General features: G+C 50.4%; 1 protein-coding gene across 1 annotated transcript; it reads left to right on the top strand.

Annotated features, from left to right (window-relative positions):
- Positions 1 to 1,503: 1,503 nt before the first annotated feature.
- Positions 1,504 to 19,868, top strand: PPIL1 (peptidylprolyl isomerase like 1). The gene is made up of 4 exons (XM_040983278.1): positions 1,504 to 1,797; positions 4,133 to 4,287; positions 18,175 to 18,243; positions 18,724 to 19,868. Exons 1-4 carry the CDS (start codon positions 1,742 to 1,744, stop codon positions 18,942 to 18,944), a joined length of 501 nt encoding a protein of 166 aa, XP_040839212.1. The 5' UTR covers positions 1,504 to 1,741; the 3' UTR covers positions 18,945 to 19,868.
- The last annotated feature ends 1,548 nt before the right edge of the window (positions 19,869 to 21,416 follow it).

Raw genomic sequence — 21,416 nt, 5'->3', positions numbered from 1 at the left:
TAAGATTTGGACCCAGTGCAGTGGCCTAGCAGCTAAAGTCCTCACCTTACATGTGGGCTTTATATTTATTTATTTTTATTGGAAAGACAGATATACAGAGAGAGGAGAGACAGAAAGGAAGATCTTCCACCCAATGGTTCACTCCCCAAGTGGCTGTAATGGCTGGAACTGAGTCAATCCGAAGCCAGGAGCCAGGAGCCTCCTCTGAGTCCCAAGGCCTTGGGCCATCCTCAACTGCTTTCCCAGACCACAAGCAGTAAGCTGGATGGGAAGTGGAGCTGTCGGGATTAGAATAGTCACCCATATGGGATCCTGGTGCATGCTAGGCTTCCACACTGGGCACAAAAAATAGTTCTTAAAAAAAACACTGTGTTATAATTCACAACTCCCCCCCCCCCCCCACACACACCCACGACATCCATCCATCACTGTGCCCAAAGACTCTAAGAAACATAGTAAGGTACCCACATGGTCTAGAGAAAGGCAACTCATGGAACTACAAAACTGACTTCTGTTCCAGCTCAAAGGTTACAGGGTGGAAGGAAGATAAAAACCACTTACACCCTGCATCAGCATAGCACTCGTTGGAGCTAACAGTTGAGTGGCACTGTGGGTTTAGCCATTGCCCTGGATGGCCACAGCAGAATTTCCTCCCTCAAGGAATTCAGCATTTTATATGTCCAGCTCGGTTCACCCATATTTCTACCTGACAATAAGGACACTAAAGTTGAAGTGTGAAGAGCACAGTTCACCAGCTGTGGTTCTCTAAGCTAGGTAAAACTCAGTTTCCTGGAAATAAAAGATACAAAAATATGCACCTTGTGGAGTTTTGAATATTAAGCAAAAGACACAACAATGCTTAGCTTGCTGCCTGGCCAGCATTTCTCAGCGTGCGTTGCAGCAGCAGTTTATCCTGTTTTACGCATGTATTCCTCCTCTGCCTTCTCACACAGCTCCTGTCATTTGCTTCTCTTCCCTGGCTTCCTGTGCAAGCCCTCCTAACAACTTCGCCAGTCCAGCCAGTTATTTTAATCCTTGCTCTTACTTTGCTCCAGCCTTTGTACTGGCGGTATCTTGTCTTCCCCTGTTCTTTTTTTCTCGTTTTCCTCTGCAGCCCTTCTCTATTTCTCCCCCAGGCGCCCTGGTTTGGTCTGGAGTTACTGGGCTAATACATGTTGTTGAACTGTGGCGTCTCAGTTTCCACACCTGAAAAAGGGAATAACAGCATCCCCTTGCAGGATGTTGTGGCGAGGATGAAACAAGAAAGCGCAGGAGCTGTGCAAATCAGACAGCGCCTCAGAAACTTTGGCGGTTGGAGTCCTTTCATTCTTGCTCCCCTTTCAGCCTGCTCAGCCTGCCCCTAAATGGTGGAACTTTGAATTGAATGTCAGGGCGTCACTCCAATCGAGTTCAGAGCTTTTGGATGTTCCCGCCTTCCACGCCTAAGCGAACCAATCAGATCGTCCGGAGTTTGGCGCGGTCTCGCCCCTTTGGAGTCCAACTTTTAAAAGAGCTGACACTTTTTGCCGCCCTCGCACCCGGCCTGGTCTGGCCTCGCGAACCTTCTTCAGTGCTCGGGAGGGTCTTTCCTCCTCCTCCTTGTCCTTGTTTCCCCGCCCGCCCCCAGCTCCCCATCAAATCCCGATATCGGAAGACCGGAAGTGTGCACCATAGTGGCGGGTCCCCCTAGAATCGACGCCGGAAGTAGCCATCGCTGGAGAAGGATTCCGTCAGCTTCAGCATGGCGGCTATTCCCCCGGACTCCTGGCAGCCGCCCAACGTTTACTTGGAGACCAGGTGAGAAGGGCGGGCGGCTGGTCTCCTGGGGCTGGGCTGGCGCGGGGGCTGTCCGCGGAGCCCGGTTCCCGGCGCGCTCTTCGGGAGGGCGGCCTCCACGTGGTGGTGGGGGGTGCGCCGGCTTGCAGGGCCCGGGGGAGCTCAGGGTCCACCAGACCTCGTCCACCTTCGCGGAGGCCTCGGCGACCGCCGGGCGTCCGCCTCCCTGTGCTGCCTTTCATGCAGCGAGCAAGCGTGGGAGCCCGCCGGGCAGAGCTGGGTACAATACAGATCCCCGCCTTCCAAAGCTGACTTAGTGATGGAGGAGACAGGCAGGTCAGCCGTAAAACTGCCGTGGACATAGAGGAAGCACCTTTTCCCACTGTCCAAGAGGGAAGCGATGAGTTAGTTAAGCTCCAACGCGCCGGCAGCATCACTTCCTAGTTTTGACGGTGTTGTTACATCTCCTCCCCGCCCCTTGGAGCAGATTCAGCAGCCCAAGGGCCTGGGCACACAGAGTCCCACAGCTAACGGATACGGGGAGGCTTGCATGGCACCTGGCCCCTCGGCTCTTTGGGAAAAGCCCAGAGTGATTTTGGTAAAGTAGAGCCAGGGACCTTGCTCAGAAACTTTCCATCACTTCTTCCTGCTCTAAGAGTAGAAAGTGAAAACTTGTCCGTCTGGCGTGCAAACTTTATCTCACCTGCCTCTTGCCTGCCATGCAGTTGCCTCCTCAGCCGCTTGTGCCAGTCACGGGCTCTCCGTCCAGCTGGGCCATCCTTCCCTGCCTTTGCAGGTACATTACAGGGAACTGAGTGGACTGGAACCCATGCCCGTGTTACAGGTGGCAGCTGTACCCTCCATGCTGCAGTGCTGGCCGGCCTCTCATGTCTTATCTCATGAGATAAGATCTCATGTAGGATCTTATGGACCAATTTTTTTTTATATATAATTCCCACCCAGTACCACGTGTAGCTGCAGCTATTTGGAGAGTGAACCAGTGAATGAAGATCTTTCTTTCCATCTTTCCTTCTAACACAATCCACGTTTGTTGAGTGCTTATACTGTGCAAGGTACTGTGCTAGGTACTGAGTGTCTAGGCTACCCAGATTTGACTCAGTGATCATGTTCTGTGGGTTAAAGTCTAGCGGGTCATGGAGTCTGTTCTCATGTCCTGCTCTTTCTGTATCCTTAGCTGGACAGGTGAGAAGATCACTCGTACTACGTAAGTGCAGAGGTTCAGAGTAATCCTGTGTTGCCTTTGTGGCACCCTCCCCCCAAAACACAAAAATCATACATTCTTTCAGTTGAAAATTTGGATAGATGCTATAGCTATGGGGATCAAAGATACAGAAGACTAGGGGCAGATGTTTTGGCCCCCCCTTATATTGTTAATACTTTAAAATCTTCAAATGAAGTGTAATTTTTTTCTCTCAAATTTAAGTCTCTTTTAAAAATTTTTAAAAGCTTTAGCTATTGAAAGGTAGTTTCAGGGCCCGGTGGCGTGGCCTAGTGGCTAAAGTCCTCACCTTGAATGCGCCTGGATCCCATATGGGCACTGGTTCTAATCCTGGCAGCTCCACTTCCCATCCAGCTCCCTGCTTGTGGCCTGGGAAAGCAGTCAAGGATGGCCCAGAGCCTTGGAACCCTGCACCCACATGGTAGATCTGGAAGAAGCTCCTGGCTTTGGATCGGCATAGCATTGGCCATTGCAGTCACTTGGGGAGTGAATCATCAGACGGAAGATCTTCCTCTCTGTATATCTGACTTTGCAATAAATAAATAAATCTTAAAAGAAAAAATGAAAGGTAGACTTTCAGAGAGAATGACACACACACAAAGTGGTCTTCCATCTACTGGTTTACTTCCTGAATGATCGTAACAATTAGGGCTGGGTTAGGCCAAAGTCAGGTGCTTCAACTGGGTCTTTGATGTGGGTGGCAGCTGTGTTCCCAAATGTATTAGCAGGGAGATGAGCTGGATCGGAAGTGGAACAGCTAGCATTGGGGTGCTGGTGTCACAGATGGTGGCTTAACCCCATGTGCCACAATGCTAGCCTCTAATGTAGGGTTTTAAAATCTTAGTTTCAGGTGATGCGTGATTTAGTTTCATATCTAAGGTATTTGAATTATCCACTGCTATTTTACTTAAATAACTATGGAAAGACCCTGAGTGTTTTACTCAGGGGAAGTAATCTCTGTGTACGTCGTTTGCCTCGTGCTTGTGGTGTTTCGTATTGGCTGAGCATGTGAGTCAGAGGTTGCATTGCACATGGTGAGTCCTGGAGTCCTCTTGTCCTATCCTTTCTGCCGTGACCTTGTTCTTGACCACGGCTGTGCTCTCCCGTCCTCCGCAGCATGGGCATCATCGTGCTGGAGCTGTACTGGAAGCATGCCCCGAAGACCTGCAAGAACTTCGCCGAGCTGGCGCGTCGAGGCTACTACAATGGGACCAAATTCCACAGAATCATCAAAGATTTCATGATCCAGGGAGGCGACCCGACAGGGACAGGTAAACTGGGATCTCGCTCCATCGTAACTGCATTGTCAGGCAGCTAGAGCCCTCGGTCTCACCTGCTAGGGACTGAGCTGGTTGATACTGGTGACAGTTCCTGCTTTCCCCAAACACACATGTGAAATTGGCCTGAAACCAGCCGTGACTGGATACTTTTCTAAGCTCTAGGAATGTATAACTGTGAACAAGGAGACAAAAGAAGATCAATGCACGATACCAGAAATTTCTCTGTGGTGCCAAGTGCAGATACAAGGCCTGAGGCAGGAGCCTGGGTAAGAGGTCATGTCGACCGACCTTGCAGGAAAAGCTGTGGGGTTTATTCTGAGTGAAAAAGGAGCCGTTGGAGAGTTTTGGGCTAATCAGTACCATGATCCGCCTTGTTCTTTTTTTTTTTTTTTTTAAGATTTATTTATTTTTATTGGAAAGGCAGATATACAGAGAGGAGGAGAAACAGAGAGGAAGGTTTTCTGTCCAATGGTTCACTCCCCAAGTAACCACAACGACTGAAGTTGAGCCAATCCAAAGCCAGGAACCAGGAGCCTCCTCCAGGTCTCCCATGTAGGTGCAGGGTCCCAAGGCCTTGGGCTGTCCTTGACTGCTTTCCCAGGCCACAAGCAGGGAGCTGGATGGGAAGTGGGGCGGCCGGGATTAGAATTGGCGCACATATGGGATCCCGGCATGTTCTGAGCGAGGACTTTAGCCACTATGCTATTGCGCTGGGCCCGATATGCCTTATTCTTGCCTGACTGCGGTTTAGAGAGCAGATATAAGAGCAAGAATGGGGTCCAGTTAGGTGAGGTTGTTACCCATCCAGAAATGCCTGGGCTAGCCTGATAGCAGAGAAGGTGGTGAGAAATTCTACTGTGTAGAGACAGAAACTTGGGATTCCTAAGAGGATGTGGTGGGCTGTGTGAGAGAAGGAGACATTTGAAAACGACACCCGAGTTGCAGTGAAGTGATGAAGATTTGAGAGAAGAGCAAGTTTGGATGGGAAAGATAAGGGTTTGAATAAGTTCGTAATTCTGTATGAATAATGAGTTAAAAGAAGGGTATGGCATGTGATATAAATTTGGGAGTTGCTGGCATTGAGGTGGGGATTATTAGTGACCCTGGTGTTTCACTCACTTTAAGGGCCCTGGATGTTCTGTTCATTCCTACTCTTTGTCCTTTTTTTTTTTTTTAAGATTATTTTAGGGCCCAGTGCAGTGGCTCCCAGGCCACAAGCAGGGAGCTGGATGGGAAGTGGAACAGCCTGGACATGAACTGGCGCTCCTGTGGAACACTGGCATGTACAATGGGAGGATTAGTCAGTTGAGCCATCACACCTGGCCGGCGTCATTTGTACTGTTTGTCTTTAAACAAATTCTTTGTTGTTTTTTTTTTTTTTTTTTCATGGCAGAATAGTCTTAGTGTTATCATTCTTAGTTGTTTCATTACTTAATCTTGATGATCAAAGCGTTCAGTGTTTTCAATTTTTGTAGATATCGCGAAACACTGTATAGGGTAATGTGATCAGCACAGTGTGTGAAGTTGCTAATTGAGACACCTGTATCCCATGTCAGAATATTGGTTTAAGTCCTGGCTTCTCTGCTTCTGACCCAGTTCCCCGCAGAAGATGGCCCTAGGACTTGGGCCCCTGCTACCAACATGGGAGAGCCAGGTGGATTTCTGACTCCTGACTTTGGACTGGCTTAGACTTGGGTATTGTTGCCATTTGTGAAATAAACCACCGAAGTGGAAGATCTCTATATTTCTTCCTCTTACTCCTTTGTGCTGCCTTTCAACAGAAACATTGACTTCCTGCCGTGAAAGAGAGTGAAGCTGATTTCCCCCATTAATGATTCTGCATTTGTGAACTCAATAAACCACAGATCAGCTGTGGTATTGTGGTATTGCATGTTACGCTGCCCTGAGGGACCATGCCCACATCCCATATCAGTGCCAGTTTGTGCCCCAGTTCCTACACTTGCAGTACAGCTTCCTGCTATTGCACACCCCGGGAGGCAGCAGGGGAGGGTCACATGGTAAGACCCCCACCACCCAGGTGGGAGGCACACTAGGGTGTGGGGCTCCTTGGTGTTAGAAACAGTTTTTTTAAAACTGGGGGTCAAAAATACCCCAAGACATGTTTATATTGAACATATGCAGGCTTTTTTTTCTCATGTTGTTCTCCAAACAGTACAGGCTAGCAGCACTTACATAGCATTTACATTGCAGTCTAAGCAGAGAGGATATGAAGGACAGACTGGGATGTGAATAGGGTATATGCAAATGATGCCATTTTGTGTTGGGAACTTGAGCATCTGGAGTGTGGGTCAGGATGGGGCTCCCCTGGCCCCGGCCTCCAGGGGATGGCTCTACTGAGATTTCTGCCCATTCTTCCTTTGCTTCCTAAATTGTTGGTTGTTTTACTTTTTCCTGTCATACATAAGTGATTCCTTCAGCTACAATGTGTGAGTTATAGGAACTGGAGGGCAGGATTGCTTTTCTGGTGGGCTTTTGTTTTATTTCTTTTTTCCTTCATTTTTACTGGAAAGGCAGATATACAGAGGAGACAAAGAGCAAGATCTTCCATCCACTGGCCATAATGGCCAGAGCTGAGCCAATCCAAAACCAGGAGCATCTTCTAGGTCTCCCATGCAGGCACAGAGTCCCAAGGCTTTGGGCCTTCCTTGACTGCTTTCCTAGGCCACAAGCAGGGAATTGGATGGGAAGTGAAACAGCTGGGACACAAACCAGTGCCCATATGGTATGTCAGTGCTTGGAAGAGGAGAATTAGCCAGTGGAGCTATTGCACCCACCTTTGTCTTATTTATTTGAAAGGCAGAGGGAGAATGAGATATCCTCCCTGTACTGGTTTACTCCCCAAGTGCTTACAGCAGCTGGGGCTGAGTCAGGCCAAAGCTGGGAACTGGGAGCTTAGTCCAGGTCTCCCATGTGTGTACCAGGGACCCAAGTACTTGAGCCATCGCCTGCTGCCTCCTGGGGCATGCATTAACAGGAAGTGGGATTGGAAGTGGAGAAGCTGGGAATCAAACAGACATTCAAATATGAGACGTGGACCGCGCAAATAGCCACTTAAGCACTAAGCCAAATGCATGGCTTGCTCTGGTGGTTCTCGCTGGGGCAACTGGCGAGGGTTGTGGTTTTGAACCCATTTCTGTTTGAGTTTTTGTCTGTTGCCTTTCTTCTTGAGAAGGATCATAAGTAGGAGTAACATTCCTGGGCTGTGTTCCCTCAGGTATTTTGAGACAATTTTGCTCCATTGACACTTGATTTTGGAAAATACTGAGGCCAGATCTACTTCTTCCTTCAGTTCAAGCAAGTTTTAAAATTCTGTCTCTGAATGATTTTTGTTGTTCTTACAGGATTTTCTGTTTCAGGGGCTATAATTATTCTTTGTTTCCTCATCTTGCCTTCCATATTTATTACATTTCTTTTCACTGTGTAAGGCGATTCCTTTCCTTTCCCCTGCATTCAGTGCAATAATCTGAGACCTTTACTCCGTGCCTTATTAAATTTTCAGTCATGTCTGTACTGTTCTTTGCTGCTCTAATTTATTTAATAGCTCTTTATTGGTGTCATTTGGGTCTCAATTTGTTTCTTTAGCTTTGCAATCTTCTCACCTTATTCTGTGATTTATTAGTTTGTCTTGGAGCTTTTGTTTTATTAGATTCTTTACTCCCACTTGAAATAACTTGAGACAGCCACTTCTTGGGTTCGGTTTTCTCCCTAGCTCGGTTCCTGAGGTGTTTTTCCTCTCTGTCCTTCTGGGTGGTGTGTCTGTGTTAGGCTCTGAGCCATTGCTTTCTGTCTTGCCCAAGCCTGGGCATGGACTAAATAAATTCTGTTCGTCCTCTCCCCGTTAATGGAACCGGTTGTCCTGCTCGAAGCACTAGGTTCTTTCATCTTCTAGCTGTGGAGTGTGGAAGAGAACCCAGTCCTGCTGCCTCCATCCTTCCTGGGCCCTGCAGGACTGGGCCATGACTCTTGGGCAACTGCCCCACCTCCCTTTGATGGCGTCTCAAAACAGGAGCGGGTCTAGGGTGGGAGGTGTCATGAAACCCCTCAGCAGAACTGGTTTCCTGCCTCCACTGTCTCCCACAGATGCAGGTAGAAGGATCCACTGTTTCTTTCAGAAATTTTAGAATGCTTTCCTTTTCTTACTTGACTGATATTGATAAATGCCTGGCCTTTCAATTTTTATGTACTCACTTACTTTATATTTCATGGAATGGCAGAGAGAAGCAGATCCCATCCACTGGTTCCCTTCATAAGTGTCTGTGACAGTGAAGACTGGGACAGGCTGAAGCCAGGAACTAGGAACTCCATCTTGGGTCTCCCACCTGGTGGCAGGGAGCCAAGGACTTGGGCCATCAGCTTCTGTCTCCCAGGGTGCACCTTAGCACGAAGCTGGAGCAGAAGCAGAGGAGCCAGGATTCAAACTCAGGCACTTTGCTATGGGGTGCCAGCATCCTGAATGGTGTTTATACCAAATGCCCACCATAAGCTTTGGGGTGTGTGTGTGTGTGTGTGTGTGTGTGTGTGTTCACTTCATCGGTTATGGGGGGTGGAGGGGAGTGATGACAGAGTCTAATCCTGCGTCATTCAGCTTTATCTGAAAGTGTTTTGCCAGTACTGTGATGTGCTGCTTTCCTGTCATCTTTCTGTCTCACTGATAATTATGACATAAAAATTAGTAAGTCCCACCTGTGAATTGAGTCCTTGATTAGCGTACAAGAGTTGGAAGTGGCTCAGAAGTGAATTGCCCAGGCCATTAACTTCTCTGTCATTGTGTCATTGGGTTTGTGGTCCTTGATAACGTCACATTTCCATATTATTTTGGTGAAATTGAATCACGGTAGTTGGTTTGCAGTCCTTCATAATGTCACATTTCCATGATATTTTAATGAAATTGAATCACTCGAAACGTTTCCCAGGAACTGCATCTGGCCTCAAGTGCAGCAGCGCAGGCCTGCACAGCCTGCCTTCGGGTCTCTGGTGGAGGCAGACAGCAGCCAGGGCCCCCGAGGGTACCAGCACGTGGTGGCACAGTTTTTGCTAATTATTTCAAGGAGCAGCGTGTGACATCCTGGGCGGCAGAGCAAGTTGTAGGGACCATCTCCCACAGTCTCTGGTCGATCTTTGCCTGGCACTTTCTTAGCTTAAATACCTTTGATTTCTTGCTTCCTTTAATCTTGAGCCATTTTTCTACCTGCCAGTTTCCTGGGTTTTGTGTTTTGTTTGTTTAAAGATTTATTCATCTTTATTGCAAAGGTAAATTTACAGAGAGAAAAATCTTCCATCTGCTGGTTCACTCCCAAGTGGCCACAATAGCCACAGCTGAGCCAGTCCAAAGCCAGGAACCAGGAGCTTCTTCCAGGTCTCCCAAGTGAGTGCAGGGTCCCAAGGCTTTGGGCTGTTCTTGACTGCTTTCCCAAACCACAGGCAGGGAGCTGGACAGGAAGTAGAGCAGCTAGGACACAAGCTGGCACCCACATAGGCTGCCAGCCATTGCAAGGGGAGGATTTAACCACTGAGCCATCACACTGGGCCCCAGTTTCCTGTTGGCCCTTACCTTAGCTCTCTGAGTGTCTTTTATCCATTTCTTTCATTTCATCCTCTCCTTCCCATCAGACTGACCTGTTAAATTCTTCCCTGAGGGTTTCTGGCTCTGCATTTGACCTGGAGGTGCTGTGTATCCCTGTGTGACACCCTCACTCTGATTTCATCTGTCTCCTTGGAAGCATCTGGAACATCTGAGATTTACTGTATTGAACAGCAAGCTCTGTTAATTTTATTCAGTTGGTGATATTTGTCGAGCCTGTTAGGTGTCGTGTGCTGTTCCAGGGCCTGGGAGCAGGGATTAAGCATTGGAAGCCAAGTCCTTGTTTTCTCCCCTTGTGGAGCTCCCAGCTCCGCCAGGAAGCAAGTTACTCATTGGAAGAAGTAACTAGAAAGTAGTAATGTAGATCACATCGTAAATATGCAAGTGTTGATGGTACGGCATGTGGAGGTTTGGGCCAGTCTCTGCTGCTTTCCCAGGACACAAACAGGGAGCGGGATTAGAATGGAACAGCCAGGACTAGTATGGCACCCATATGGGATGCCAGAATCGCAGGTAGAGGATTAGCTAGCTAAGCTGCTGTGCCAGTTCTAACATGGTCAAGCAGAGGGAAGGGATTGAATTTCAGAAGAGTAGGTGAGGAGTACAGAGGCAGGAGTGACACAGGCATGAAGTGTGGGGAGCCTCCAGCCCAGGTGTTACGTGTTCAGTATCTGGCTCGGACACAACCCAGCCCCCATCTCTGTGCCCAGGATGGGAGGGTGGAGTGTGAATGAGGGGGCTACATGAGTCGTGGTCAGAAAGGAAGCCCATTTGGAACGGAGTGGGAGAAAGCTTGGACCCCGTGACAGAAGAATTCAGATTTACCTGGCATGATTCTGGGGCCGTTTGGGATTCTTGAGTGTGGGATAAGAGAAACTTGTGAGGAAGCAGAGTCCAGCTGAGGGTTGTTGTGAGGGAGTAAAATGTAGGCTTAGGAAGCCAGCGGGCTTAGGCCTCCCCCCAGCCTCAGGGCCCCAGTACCGTGGGCAGGAGGGGCGCAGCTGTGACCCTGCAGGGGCAGGCGTATGCTGGTGTTTGTGAAACACTGTGGAGCTTCATGGCTCCACACAGAATTCTGAGAGCTCAAGACAGTGTGCTCGTTCATTTTTTATTTTGATATTGGATTCTGGTAATACACAGTTTTGGACTCTTTCCGCAGGGCAGGCTTTTTTCCAGGAGCTGAGTGCAGAAGTGACAAAGGAAGCCCTCTTGGGAGTCACATCCTAGTAGGAGAGTCGGGAGACAAAGCAGCAAGCCCCTAATCGACTGACAAGCACTCTGGAAGAGCAGTGTCCCGTATTCTGGGCTGGGGAACTGTTCTGTTTGTTGTACAGTGCTCAGCTGCATGCTTGGCCTCCACCCACCAGATGCCCCTCAGCTGTGACAACCAAAAATGTCTCCAGATACTGTCCAGTGTCCCCAGGGGTCACAGTCACCCCTGGCCTGTGGGCGAGGGAGATGCTGTTTTGTGCTGTGTGATGAGGAAAGGCCTCATTGATAAGGTGGCCTTTGAGCAGGGCTTGTCATAAAATGGAAGTAGTGACCCGGGCGCTCTGTTGGGAGCAAGGGCGTTGCAAAAGGAACTGCAGTCAGAGGCCTTAAACCAGAGTTTGCCTGACAAGAAACACAGGGGCTAGTGGAGCTAGAGAAGATACGGCGAGGGGCAGGGCACTGGCCACTGAGTCCTGGGGCTCTGGCTCTACCTGTGACGAAATGTCCATGGGGAGTTCCATGGTGGAATAGAGTGCTGCCACCAGATTCCTAGCAGCCAGGGTTGGACTCCGGTGGGAAAGTGGGGGGCGAGGCTGGAAGGTGGAGTCCAATGGGAGGCTGCTGTTGTAGCTGATGCTAGAACCTGGAACGCTAATTGTGAGTGGCCTGAGCATGTCACTGAGTTAGCCTTGGTTCTTTGGGAAGGGACACCAAGATGGGGAGGGGGATGTTGGACTGACTGGACTGAGGTCATAGGGTGTGATGGGCACCGAGAGACTGGAGTCCTGGAAGCCCATGTCAAGAAGAGGGTGATGCCAGCCATTGGATGCTGCTGGTGGTGAGGCAAAGGGAGGCCAACAGGTGGTACAGCGGCCTCTGGGAGTACCTAGATGTCCTGATCAGCAGTTCCAAGAAGAGGGTCCCAGAGAAGATTGGTGCAGTGCTTAAAATGCAGCTTGGGATGCCCACATCCCATGTCAGTGTCTAGGTTCAAGTCCCTGTTCTACTTCTGACTCCAGCTGCCTCCTCATATGCGCCCTGGGACATGGCAGGTGATGGCTCAAGTACTTGGGTCCCTGCCACCCATGCGGGAGACCTAGATTGAGTTCCCATCTTTGGCTTGTCCTGGCCCAGCTGTTGTGCCATTTGGAGAGCAAACCAGCATAAACCAGAAATGGTGTCTGTCTTTCTTTCGAACAAATGAAAATAAATTAGTTAAAATTACTCTTGAAAAGCCAAAGATTTTTGGGTCCAACATGGTAGCCTAATGGCTAAAGTCCTCATCTTGCATACTCCAGGATCTCATATGGTCGCTGGTTCTAATCCCAGCAGCCCCGCTTCCCATCCATTTCCCTACCTGTGGCCTGGGAAAACAGTGGAAGAAACTCCTGGCTCCTGGCTTCAAATCGGCTCAGCTCTGGCCTTTGTGGCCACTTGGGGGGTGAACCAGCAGATGAAGATCTTTGTCTCTGACTCCTCTGTAAATCTTTCTCTTTTTTTTTTTGTTAAGATTTCTTTTTCTTTTTTTTTTTTTTTTATTACAAAGTCAGATATACAGAGAGGAGGAGAAACAGAGAGCAGGATCTTCCATCTTCCATCCAAGTGAGTGCAACGGCCAGTGCTGTGCCGATCTGAAGCCAGGAACTTCCTCCAGGTCTCCCATGCGGGTGCAGGGTCCCAAGGCTTTGGGCTGTCTTTGACTGCTTTCCCAGGCCACAAGCAGGGAGTTGGATGGGAAGTGGAGCTGCTGGGATTAGAACCGGCACCCATATGGGATCCTGGCACATTCAAGGTGAGGACTTTAGCCACTAGGCCATGGCGGCAGGCCCTGTTCATTTGTTTCTTAAGATAGGAAGAAATTAATATCTTCACCTGCTGATAGGAACTGGTCCATTAGGAGGGCAGACATGATACAAAAGCAGGAAAAATTGTTACGAGGTTCTTTCAGGCCACCAGGATGAGGTCTCTGTTAGTGGAATGGCTCATGTGAAGAATGGATTAACAGTGGAAGAAAGGAGGGGAGTGGATTTGCTGGTGAGGGTGTAGCTGAGCGTTCTCTCCTGAATACTCTTGTTCCCAGTAGGACAAGAAAGGCCATCCACAATGTGCGAGGAGAGCAGTGAGGGCGTGGAGGAGGTTTGAGGACAGCAGAACTGGTCTGTACTCAGGCTGCCTGCCTCCCAAGTGGCACTGCCATCAGGGCCTATGGCTGTTTCTCTTGGAAAACGACCGGATTCCCTCCCTAAGGATAGCTGTGACCTGGCTGCCACATGCCGTCGCCTATAGCTCTCGTAGAATTCTAGACATCCCTCATCTGACCCCAAATCTGAAGTGGTCCACCAGTTGGCTTCAGATGTCAGAGCATTTCAGATTTCTAGGTTGACTGTGCAAATGTCCCAAAGTCTGAGCCTCCATGGTCCCCCGTATTTCACAAAAGGAACATTCAGCGTGCTGTACTGTTCCATTTGGCCACAGAGAGGTTAGGGGTCCTACTTAAGCTGGAAACGCTCATCAGTGGAGGAGTCAGAACAGGAACACGGGTTCCTGACCCCAAAGGCAAGAGAGCAGGCTCCCTGAGGAGACCTGTGGAGTGCCTCTGAGGGGGAACCTGTGGTAGGTGCCTGCGTGGGCCTGCTGCGACTCCAGAAGGCAGGTCCCCGGGCCTATCCTGTTAGTAGCATAGCAGTCCTGTCGGTTAGCAGTGCTGTGACTACAGTAACAGAAAACTCGACCACGATGCTGTCTTGTTTTCTCGCGTAACTGTACAGAGGTGAGTTGTCTTTGAATCAGGTGCCTGGCAGGGTAAGCAGTGACCCCGGACTTGCTCTGTCTGCTTCACCATTCTTAGCACGTTGGTCTTTGGTCTCAAACTCATCTCACGGTTGCACAAAGGCTGCTGCTGCTCTTGACATCACCCTGCTTTCAAAGAAGCAAATGAGGAACGAGCTGTAATGAAAGACACGGGAGTGCATTTGTCTCTTCATCAGGAATGCTAGTCCAGCTTTCTCAGAAGCTCAGCTCAGCAAACTGTCTGTAAGAGAGGTCCTGTGGCTGCAGAGGGGCTGCTCAGGACCTGCCCTCCTTGTGCTTGAGGTTGAGGCAGGCCATGGGGGAAGGGAAACACAGGTTAAACCACCACCCGAGGAGAGGGGTGAGCTGGGTGGGGTGACCTCAGGGGCTCCTGTGCCAGCAGGACACTGACAGCTCTCCAGTGGGGCTGGAAGGCCTGCCTGTCCCCCAGGAGGTGTGACGACTGGGGACTGTCACTCTTGTGACTGGGAGCCAGTTGAAGAATGCCTGTGGTGGCAGTTGATCATAGCACCAACACTCAGCAGTGCGGGCAGGGTCGGGGCCAGCCACAGTGCTGTGCACAAGGAGTGGGACGGGCACCATGAGGACCACACAAGGACAAGGATCGGACACAGCGTTGTGGGTCTTGCAGTAGGGTGGGACCATGGAGGCTACACAGGACAGTGGGGACATGTTTTCCAGGGAATGTGTGAGACAATTCCATTTGTATAAAGTTAGGAGTATGCAGGCCACCAATACATTTTATAGGGGTACATATGTGTGTAGCAATATGTACCCTTAAAAAAGAAAATGTGTAGAAATGACCAAGTTTTGGTCATGATAATGGTTCTCAGAAGGGAAGCTATGATTTTTTTTTTTAAACATTTATTTATTTATTTGAAGTCAGAGTTACCTTCCATTTGCTAGCTCACTCCCCGAATGGCTGCAACAGCCAGTGCTGGGCCAGGCTGAAGCCAGGGAGTTCTTCCAGCTCTTACTCAGGTGGCAAGGGCTAAAGGACTTGAGCCATCTCTTGCTGCTTTCCCAGGCTCCTTAACTTGCACCCTTAGGGGATGCTGGTGCTGACCCACTGGCCCACTGTGATTCTTGGAGGCAGTCGGTAACTCTTGAGAGGGTGAGGGTGAGGAGGGGTGCAGCAGGGTGGTGTCTGCTGCTAGGGACATCCTAATTGTCAGATGATTCTTGGTGTCTTCTGTCGTCTGAAATGTACCCTGGGCTAAATGCTTGAAAGAGACTGGAGAAGAGCATCTGAGTGGGGAGCGCAGGAGGACTGTGGCCGTCCCCGTGTGCATGTGCTGGACCAGGCCCACGGCTGGCTTTCTCACTCTGTTGACACACGCACAGCAGGCTGTGCACCGGGGAACTCTCTGGCTCCCTGCCGGGCCCCTCGCCCCTGTTCTGCATGCCTAGAGAAGTGTTCTGTGTGACAACTGCTTGTCCTTCTGGCATGTGGGTGCAAACTGTACTGAGTTGAATTGGGATAAAGAAAGATCACATCTTGAGTAGACCCAAACTAACTTCAGGCTGTCAACACTGCATCTCCCTGCTCCTTCCTCTTAAAAAACCCAGCTTCATTTGTGGCTCTTGGCCTGCCTGCCCCCTTTGTCCTCCCCTTGTCTGGGGAAGTGTAGGGTGGGGAATGAGGGGAAGGGAGGGTTTTCAGTTCTGTGGGACTCGTGCCTGGAAAGTTTGTTACCCTGTAGACTGACCGGGCACCCCTGAACTGGCCCCACGCAATCTGTGTGTCTTGCAGCCTTCGCCCCTCCTTATCTTCAGCCCCAGCGCTGCCAGGAACTCCAGTGGGAACCTGGATTGCTGTGCCTGCCAAAGGGCAGAGCCAAGGAAGGGGCGCGTCAGAGGGAGTGTGCAGGTTATATAACCCCTGTGGAAGCATACCAGCCTGCGATTGGGGGAGTGGATTTTTACGTGATGTGTACAGTTAAGTAATTTTCCAGAGCAGAGATAGCCTGGGTCAGGTGGGAGGCTCCCCTGGTGTGCTGGGATTCATCCCTGCTCCTGTTTATATGAAAGCAGTGTTTCTTCTGGAATAGGAATGGGTGGGGTGAGGTGCTGTGCTTTGACAGGTGCGCTGTGGCGGAGCAGCCTGAAAGGTAGTGCACGGGATGGTTGCTATGGAAATACCTTAGCCGTGTCCAGAGGCAGGACACTGCCTGGACGTGGCTGTAACGTGCAACTTTGGGCGCCTCTGCTCAAGGCTGATCTGTGGAGGCCAGCCTTCAGTTTGCTCCATCCTGTTATGTCTTGGCTGATCAAATCAATGAAATCAAGGCATATGATTGACTGTGCGGTTGATTAAAATACCCTAACCCCTAACCCTAACTCCAGTAAGTTTATTTTAAGCAAGAGCCATTGGAAGTTTTCACCCCTGTGGCAAGGAAGATGCGTGAGCTGACTAGCCCTCTGTGCGTGCCCCTCTGCAGCAGCAGACCTGCTCCAGAACCCCAACTCCGGGATGGCCTTGTTTTTTCCTCTGAGTGGGGGAGCAGCATGTAAGCAGCACCTGCTGGTAACACTGTCATGACTTGTGCCCAGCCGCAGGTTCCTCCACTCCCTGCCCACTCTGGAGCTGAAGCCTCTCCAGTCGGTGCTCTGCCTTCTGTGACACTGTCCCCTTTGCCATCGGGTCGCTTAAGCGTAGTTTCCGTTTCTCCTGAAGTGGGCGAGCTTTGCCGTCCGTGTTTCTTGCTTTCTGTTGTCTGGTCTGAGGGTGGCAGGTAGGTTTCCACTGTTGTGCCTTCAGTGGTCCCTTCATACTGGCTGCCTGGAGGCTTCAGTTGGCAAGATTCAGGAGCCAAGGCTTAACCCAGGTAGGCATTTGGCCTGATGGCATTCACGGCCTGTATTGGATTACCTGGTTCTGTACCCTCGTCTGCCTCCTGGACTCCAACTGCCTGCTAGTTCTTACTCCGGAAAGTAGTGATGATGGCCTCTGCTCGGGTCTGACGAGTAACTGTGTCCCTGCCATCCATGTGGACGACCTGGATTGAGCTCCTGGCCCCGAGCCTCAGCTCAACCCCAGCCATTGTGGACATTTAGAAAGTGAACTTAGGGCCCGGCGCGGTGGCGCAAGTGGTTAAAGGTCCTCGCCTTGCACGCCCGGGATCCCATATGGGCGCCGGTTCTAATCCCGGCAGCCCCGCTTCCCTTCCAGCTCCCTGCCCGTGGCCCGGGAAGGCAGTCGAGGACGGCCCAAAGCTTTGGGACCCTGCACCCGCGTGGGAGACCCGGAAGAGGCTCCTGGCTTCGGATTGGCATAGTATCGGCCCGTTGCGCTCACTTGGGGAGTGAATCATCGGACGGAAGATCTTCCTCTCTGTCTCTCCTCTGTGTATATCCGCCTTTCCAATTAAAATAATAATAATAATAATAAATCTTTAAAAAAAAAAAAGAAAGTGAACTTAGTGGGTGGGAACATTCTCTATGGTCAGTCGATCAAATAAATGAAGACTCTGTGTTCAGTCTGTCATATAAATGAATAATGGTTCCAGTGCTTGGGCCTGTGCCACACACATGGGAGACTCAGAAGAAGCCCCTGGCTCTGCCTGGCACAGCCCTGTCCAGTGCCAGCTGGGGAATCATCCACCAGATCAGATTATGAATGGTTGGATTACAGGGAACTGTAATGTTCTTTGTTTTTAATATTTATTTTCACCTGAAAAGTAGAGAAAGATCTTTCATCCTGCTGATTTGCTCCCCAAAGCCTTCAGAAGCCAGAGCTGGGCCAGACTGAAGCCAGGTGCAGTGCAGAACTTCATGCAGGTCTTCCGTGTGGGTGGCAGGGGCCAAGCTTTTGAACCGCCGTCCATTGCCTCCTGGGATGCATTAGCAGGGAGCTGAACAAGAAGCAAAGAGGCTGGGACATAAACTGGCGTTCCTGGCTCGGATGCACACACCCCAAGCAGTTTAACCCGCCGTTCTAGAGCCTGCCCGTTTACTGTTCCTTTGATAATCTATGTTTTCTACACTTTTGACAGTGAATATATATTAGTTTAAATAAGCAGGGAAAACCACTCATTGTTATTTTGAAAGGAAATGTCTCACCTGAATGAAACCGGTGATTTGAATGTACTGTTAGTGCTTGATTGTGTATGAAGTCGACCCAGCTGGGGGCCAGGCGTGCTCACTGCCTTTTCTTTCCTACGCTGTTGAAGTCATTGCCCCTGAGCCACTGTCCTTGAGGGGAGGCAGGGTGTGGGCCTTGCTGCTTCAGCCTCCGTCTTCTCATTGGACAGGTCGAGGTGGTGCATCCATCTATGGCAAGCAGTTTGAAGATGAACTTCATCCTGACTTGAAATTCACTGGTGAGTGTATAGGGCGGGGAGGGGATCAGGTTTGCAAGGCTTGTTCTCTTGGCTGTGAGTCAGGGTGATTTCCTGACACCGTGGAATGCTGCCAGGTATCTGCCCGGCCGTGGCGCCAGCAAGATCCCTGGCAGATGAGAATAGACGGCCCCTCTCACAGCCATCTGTGAGAGCAGTTCAAGTGCTGGGCTGAGTGTTCTGGCACATTGTCGGGGAGCCAAAGCTTCCCCAAACAGGAGACCATGCTGGGCTTTTGAAGGGTACGGAGAACATGGTCTGGCAGTTAGGAGGGATGCTGATGGAGTAAGCCAAGGAGTTGAGGCCGTCGAGGCAGTGCGGCCCTGTGCTCTGTGGTGAGCAGAGAGGCTGCCCTGAGGGGAGGCGGTCAGGGACTGTGCCGTTGCTGACAGAGGTTAGAGTGCTGGAGCAGCTCTGCGCTGGGGCTCTGGGAGTCACTCCTCTCCTCCTCTTTCCCACCAGGGGCTGGCATTCTCGCAATGGCCAATGCCGGGCCGGACACCAACGGCAGCCAGTTCTTTGTGACGCTCGCTCCCACCCAGTGGCTGGATGGCAAGCACACCATTTTTGGCCGAGTGTGCCAGGGTATCGGAATGGTGAATCGAGTGGGAATGGTGGAGACCAACTCCCAGGACCGCCCTGTGGACGATGTGAAGATCATTAAGGCATACCCTTCGGGGTAGACCCACTGCTCTTGGTGAGCACACCAGGTCTTCGGGGAGGGCCCCAGCTGTGTGACACAGGTCAACTAACTATACACTACACCTTGGTTTGGCCTCCAGTACCATGGAGTTAGGGAGGCCTGGGACCCCCGATGAGTTGGGGATGGGCATGCATTCTCACAGGAAGGGGCTCTTCTCACCTGCACCTGGGTTGACGGGGCCTTTGCAGGAGTGTCCGCCCGCCCATCGGGAGTAACTGCACTGCTCCTGTGTCTGCTGCGACCCACTTGGAGCAGAATAAAGCCGACTCCCTTCTGAGTGCCTGACCAAGCTTCTCTTCCCAAAAGATTCACATTCTGTCCCACACTGCAGTCATTCGGTAGCTGACAGCCACGCAGTTCTAAACCAAGTCGTGTCTGAGGCTTTTTTCCCTCTGTGCACGCCCCCCTGCCTGCTTCCTGCATCTGTAGGGGAGGGATGCCTCTCTGTTTTTTTTCCCTCAAAACCAGAAATCAACGCTGCTGTGCCTGACACTCAGCCATCCCACACAGAGGCACGTTGAATTTTTGCCAAGTGAAAAATGGATCCAGCAATCAAGTTTCTGGAGAAGGTGTCAAGGGAGGAATGATAATGCGCAATAATCAAGACGTGAATTTATTAAAAGGCAGCAGAAGCATTGACCATTTGTGTTCCCAGAAGGAGTAGAATCTGCAGTGAGCACAAAAAAATTTTCCTTAAAAAGCAGTTGTCTGGTACAGAAGATGAAGTCTTTGTTAACATGAAACTTGTTTTGAAAAATTAGACAAGATTTTTTATACATTGTGTGTGTGTGTGTTTTTTTTTTAACTTCTTGGATTTTTGAGGGGAGGAATGGGGGCAAGGAAGTTATTACCTATGTAATACATAGCAACTTCCAGAAATAAATGCCACTGATGGTTGAAATCACTGCTGCAGTCTGATTTGAATTGTACGAAGGGGCCAGCGTTGTGGACTTACCAGCTGCTCCGCTTTCCATCTGGCTCCCTGCTAATGCACACGGGAAGGCAGTGGAAGGCAGCCCAGGTGCGGGGAGCCATGTGGGAAACGTGCATGGAGCTTCTGGTTTCAGCCACAACCCTGACTGTTGCGGCCACGGAAGGGGGTGAACCAGGGAATGGAAGAGCTCGCTCACATTCTCTTACTTCTCTGCCCTTTCCAAAAAGGAATAAATCAATCTTCAGAAAATACATTGCATGGGGCTATATATATCAGTTCTTTGATTCCCAGCTACCCCAGGCAGTAATGCAGAGCTCCCATTCTGCCAGGCTGTCTGTCGTGGGGTTTTGGCTGGCTGGTGGGCTTCCGCCAGTCAAAAGCACTTCTGACTTAGAAAAGCAGAACCCCAGAAAAGCAATCAAGTTGCTGCTGAGGGAGAAGACACCTGTGGGTGAGCCCGGAACAGCCCCTCTGGCTTGCAGAACCACCTGTGCGTTACCACAGCACCGGAAGCTGTCTGAGGGTTGGATCTGTTAAGGTGTTTGTGGAAAATACACTACAAATTAAGGATTTTCTTGGGAACGGAAACATTTTTGAGAAACACATGTAGCGTTTTCATATTTTTAGGAGCCCCTTATACAAGTTGTTCTCTTTGCCTCCTTTAGATGGGAGCTCCTTGAAGAGGAGCTATATAGATTTTTTGGTCCTCAAGACTATAAATTTTGAAAATGGTGTTTTCCTTAATGGAGCGGCCAAGCAAGTATCTGTTCCCCAAGCCTTCCCCATGTTTAAAAACCCCCTTCTACACCTTTCTGTCTCTTTTCAACAACCAAGGGAAAGCCATGGGCCGACGGCAGGCAACCCTGTAACTACCCAGCAATGGTTTTGGTGTGCAAAGTGACACGCTGTAGTCCAGGGCAGTGGAAGTCGCCGTTTCTTGTAACCTACAAGGGGGGGTTACGATTGGCTTCCCGTCAGAGCAGGAAACATGCAGCAGCCTCCTGGAACTAACACCCCCGGGTTCATCCAGCGCACAATGTGGCCGAAACACCATGGCTGATTTGAAGTGAAGGTTCTGTGTGCACTTGGGGAGCAAGCGGCTCAGGCACAGCGCCTTCCTTGCTCCTGGAAATGCACACTGGACACCTGCCAGGGCAGGCACACACAGGGAGTTGCTGGCTCCATAGAGCAGGTGACCCTGACTTGGCTGGCTGGAGATGTTGAAATTCCTATTTGCGTAAGCTGAGCTTGTTTATAAGGAATCTGGCTTCATTTCTTGCCACTGGAGCACCCACACCGTCAGGGTAAGACTGCACAGTGGGATGTGCCTGGCTGCTTGCACTCACACCAAATCCCTGAGCTCCCTACCTGCTCCGGCTCTTCCCTTCCGCTTCCTGTCTGCAGTCCCTGGTGCTGATGGCACATGTTATTGGGTTTCTGCCACCTACCTGGATTGAATTCTCAACTCCTTGCTTCCAACTCTAACCCGGTTCCAGCCACTGAGGTTATTTGCAGAGT

Source organism: Ochotona curzoniae, unplaced genomic scaffold, assembly GCF_017591425.1.
Source record: "Ochotona curzoniae isolate NIBS_2020 unplaced genomic scaffold, NIBS_Ocur_1.0 contig_3819, whole genome shotgun sequence".
Classification (NCBI taxonomy): domain Eukaryota; kingdom Metazoa; phylum Chordata; class Mammalia; order Lagomorpha; family Ochotonidae; genus Ochotona; species Ochotona curzoniae.
This window is presented reverse-complemented; position numbering and strand designations above follow the sequence as displayed.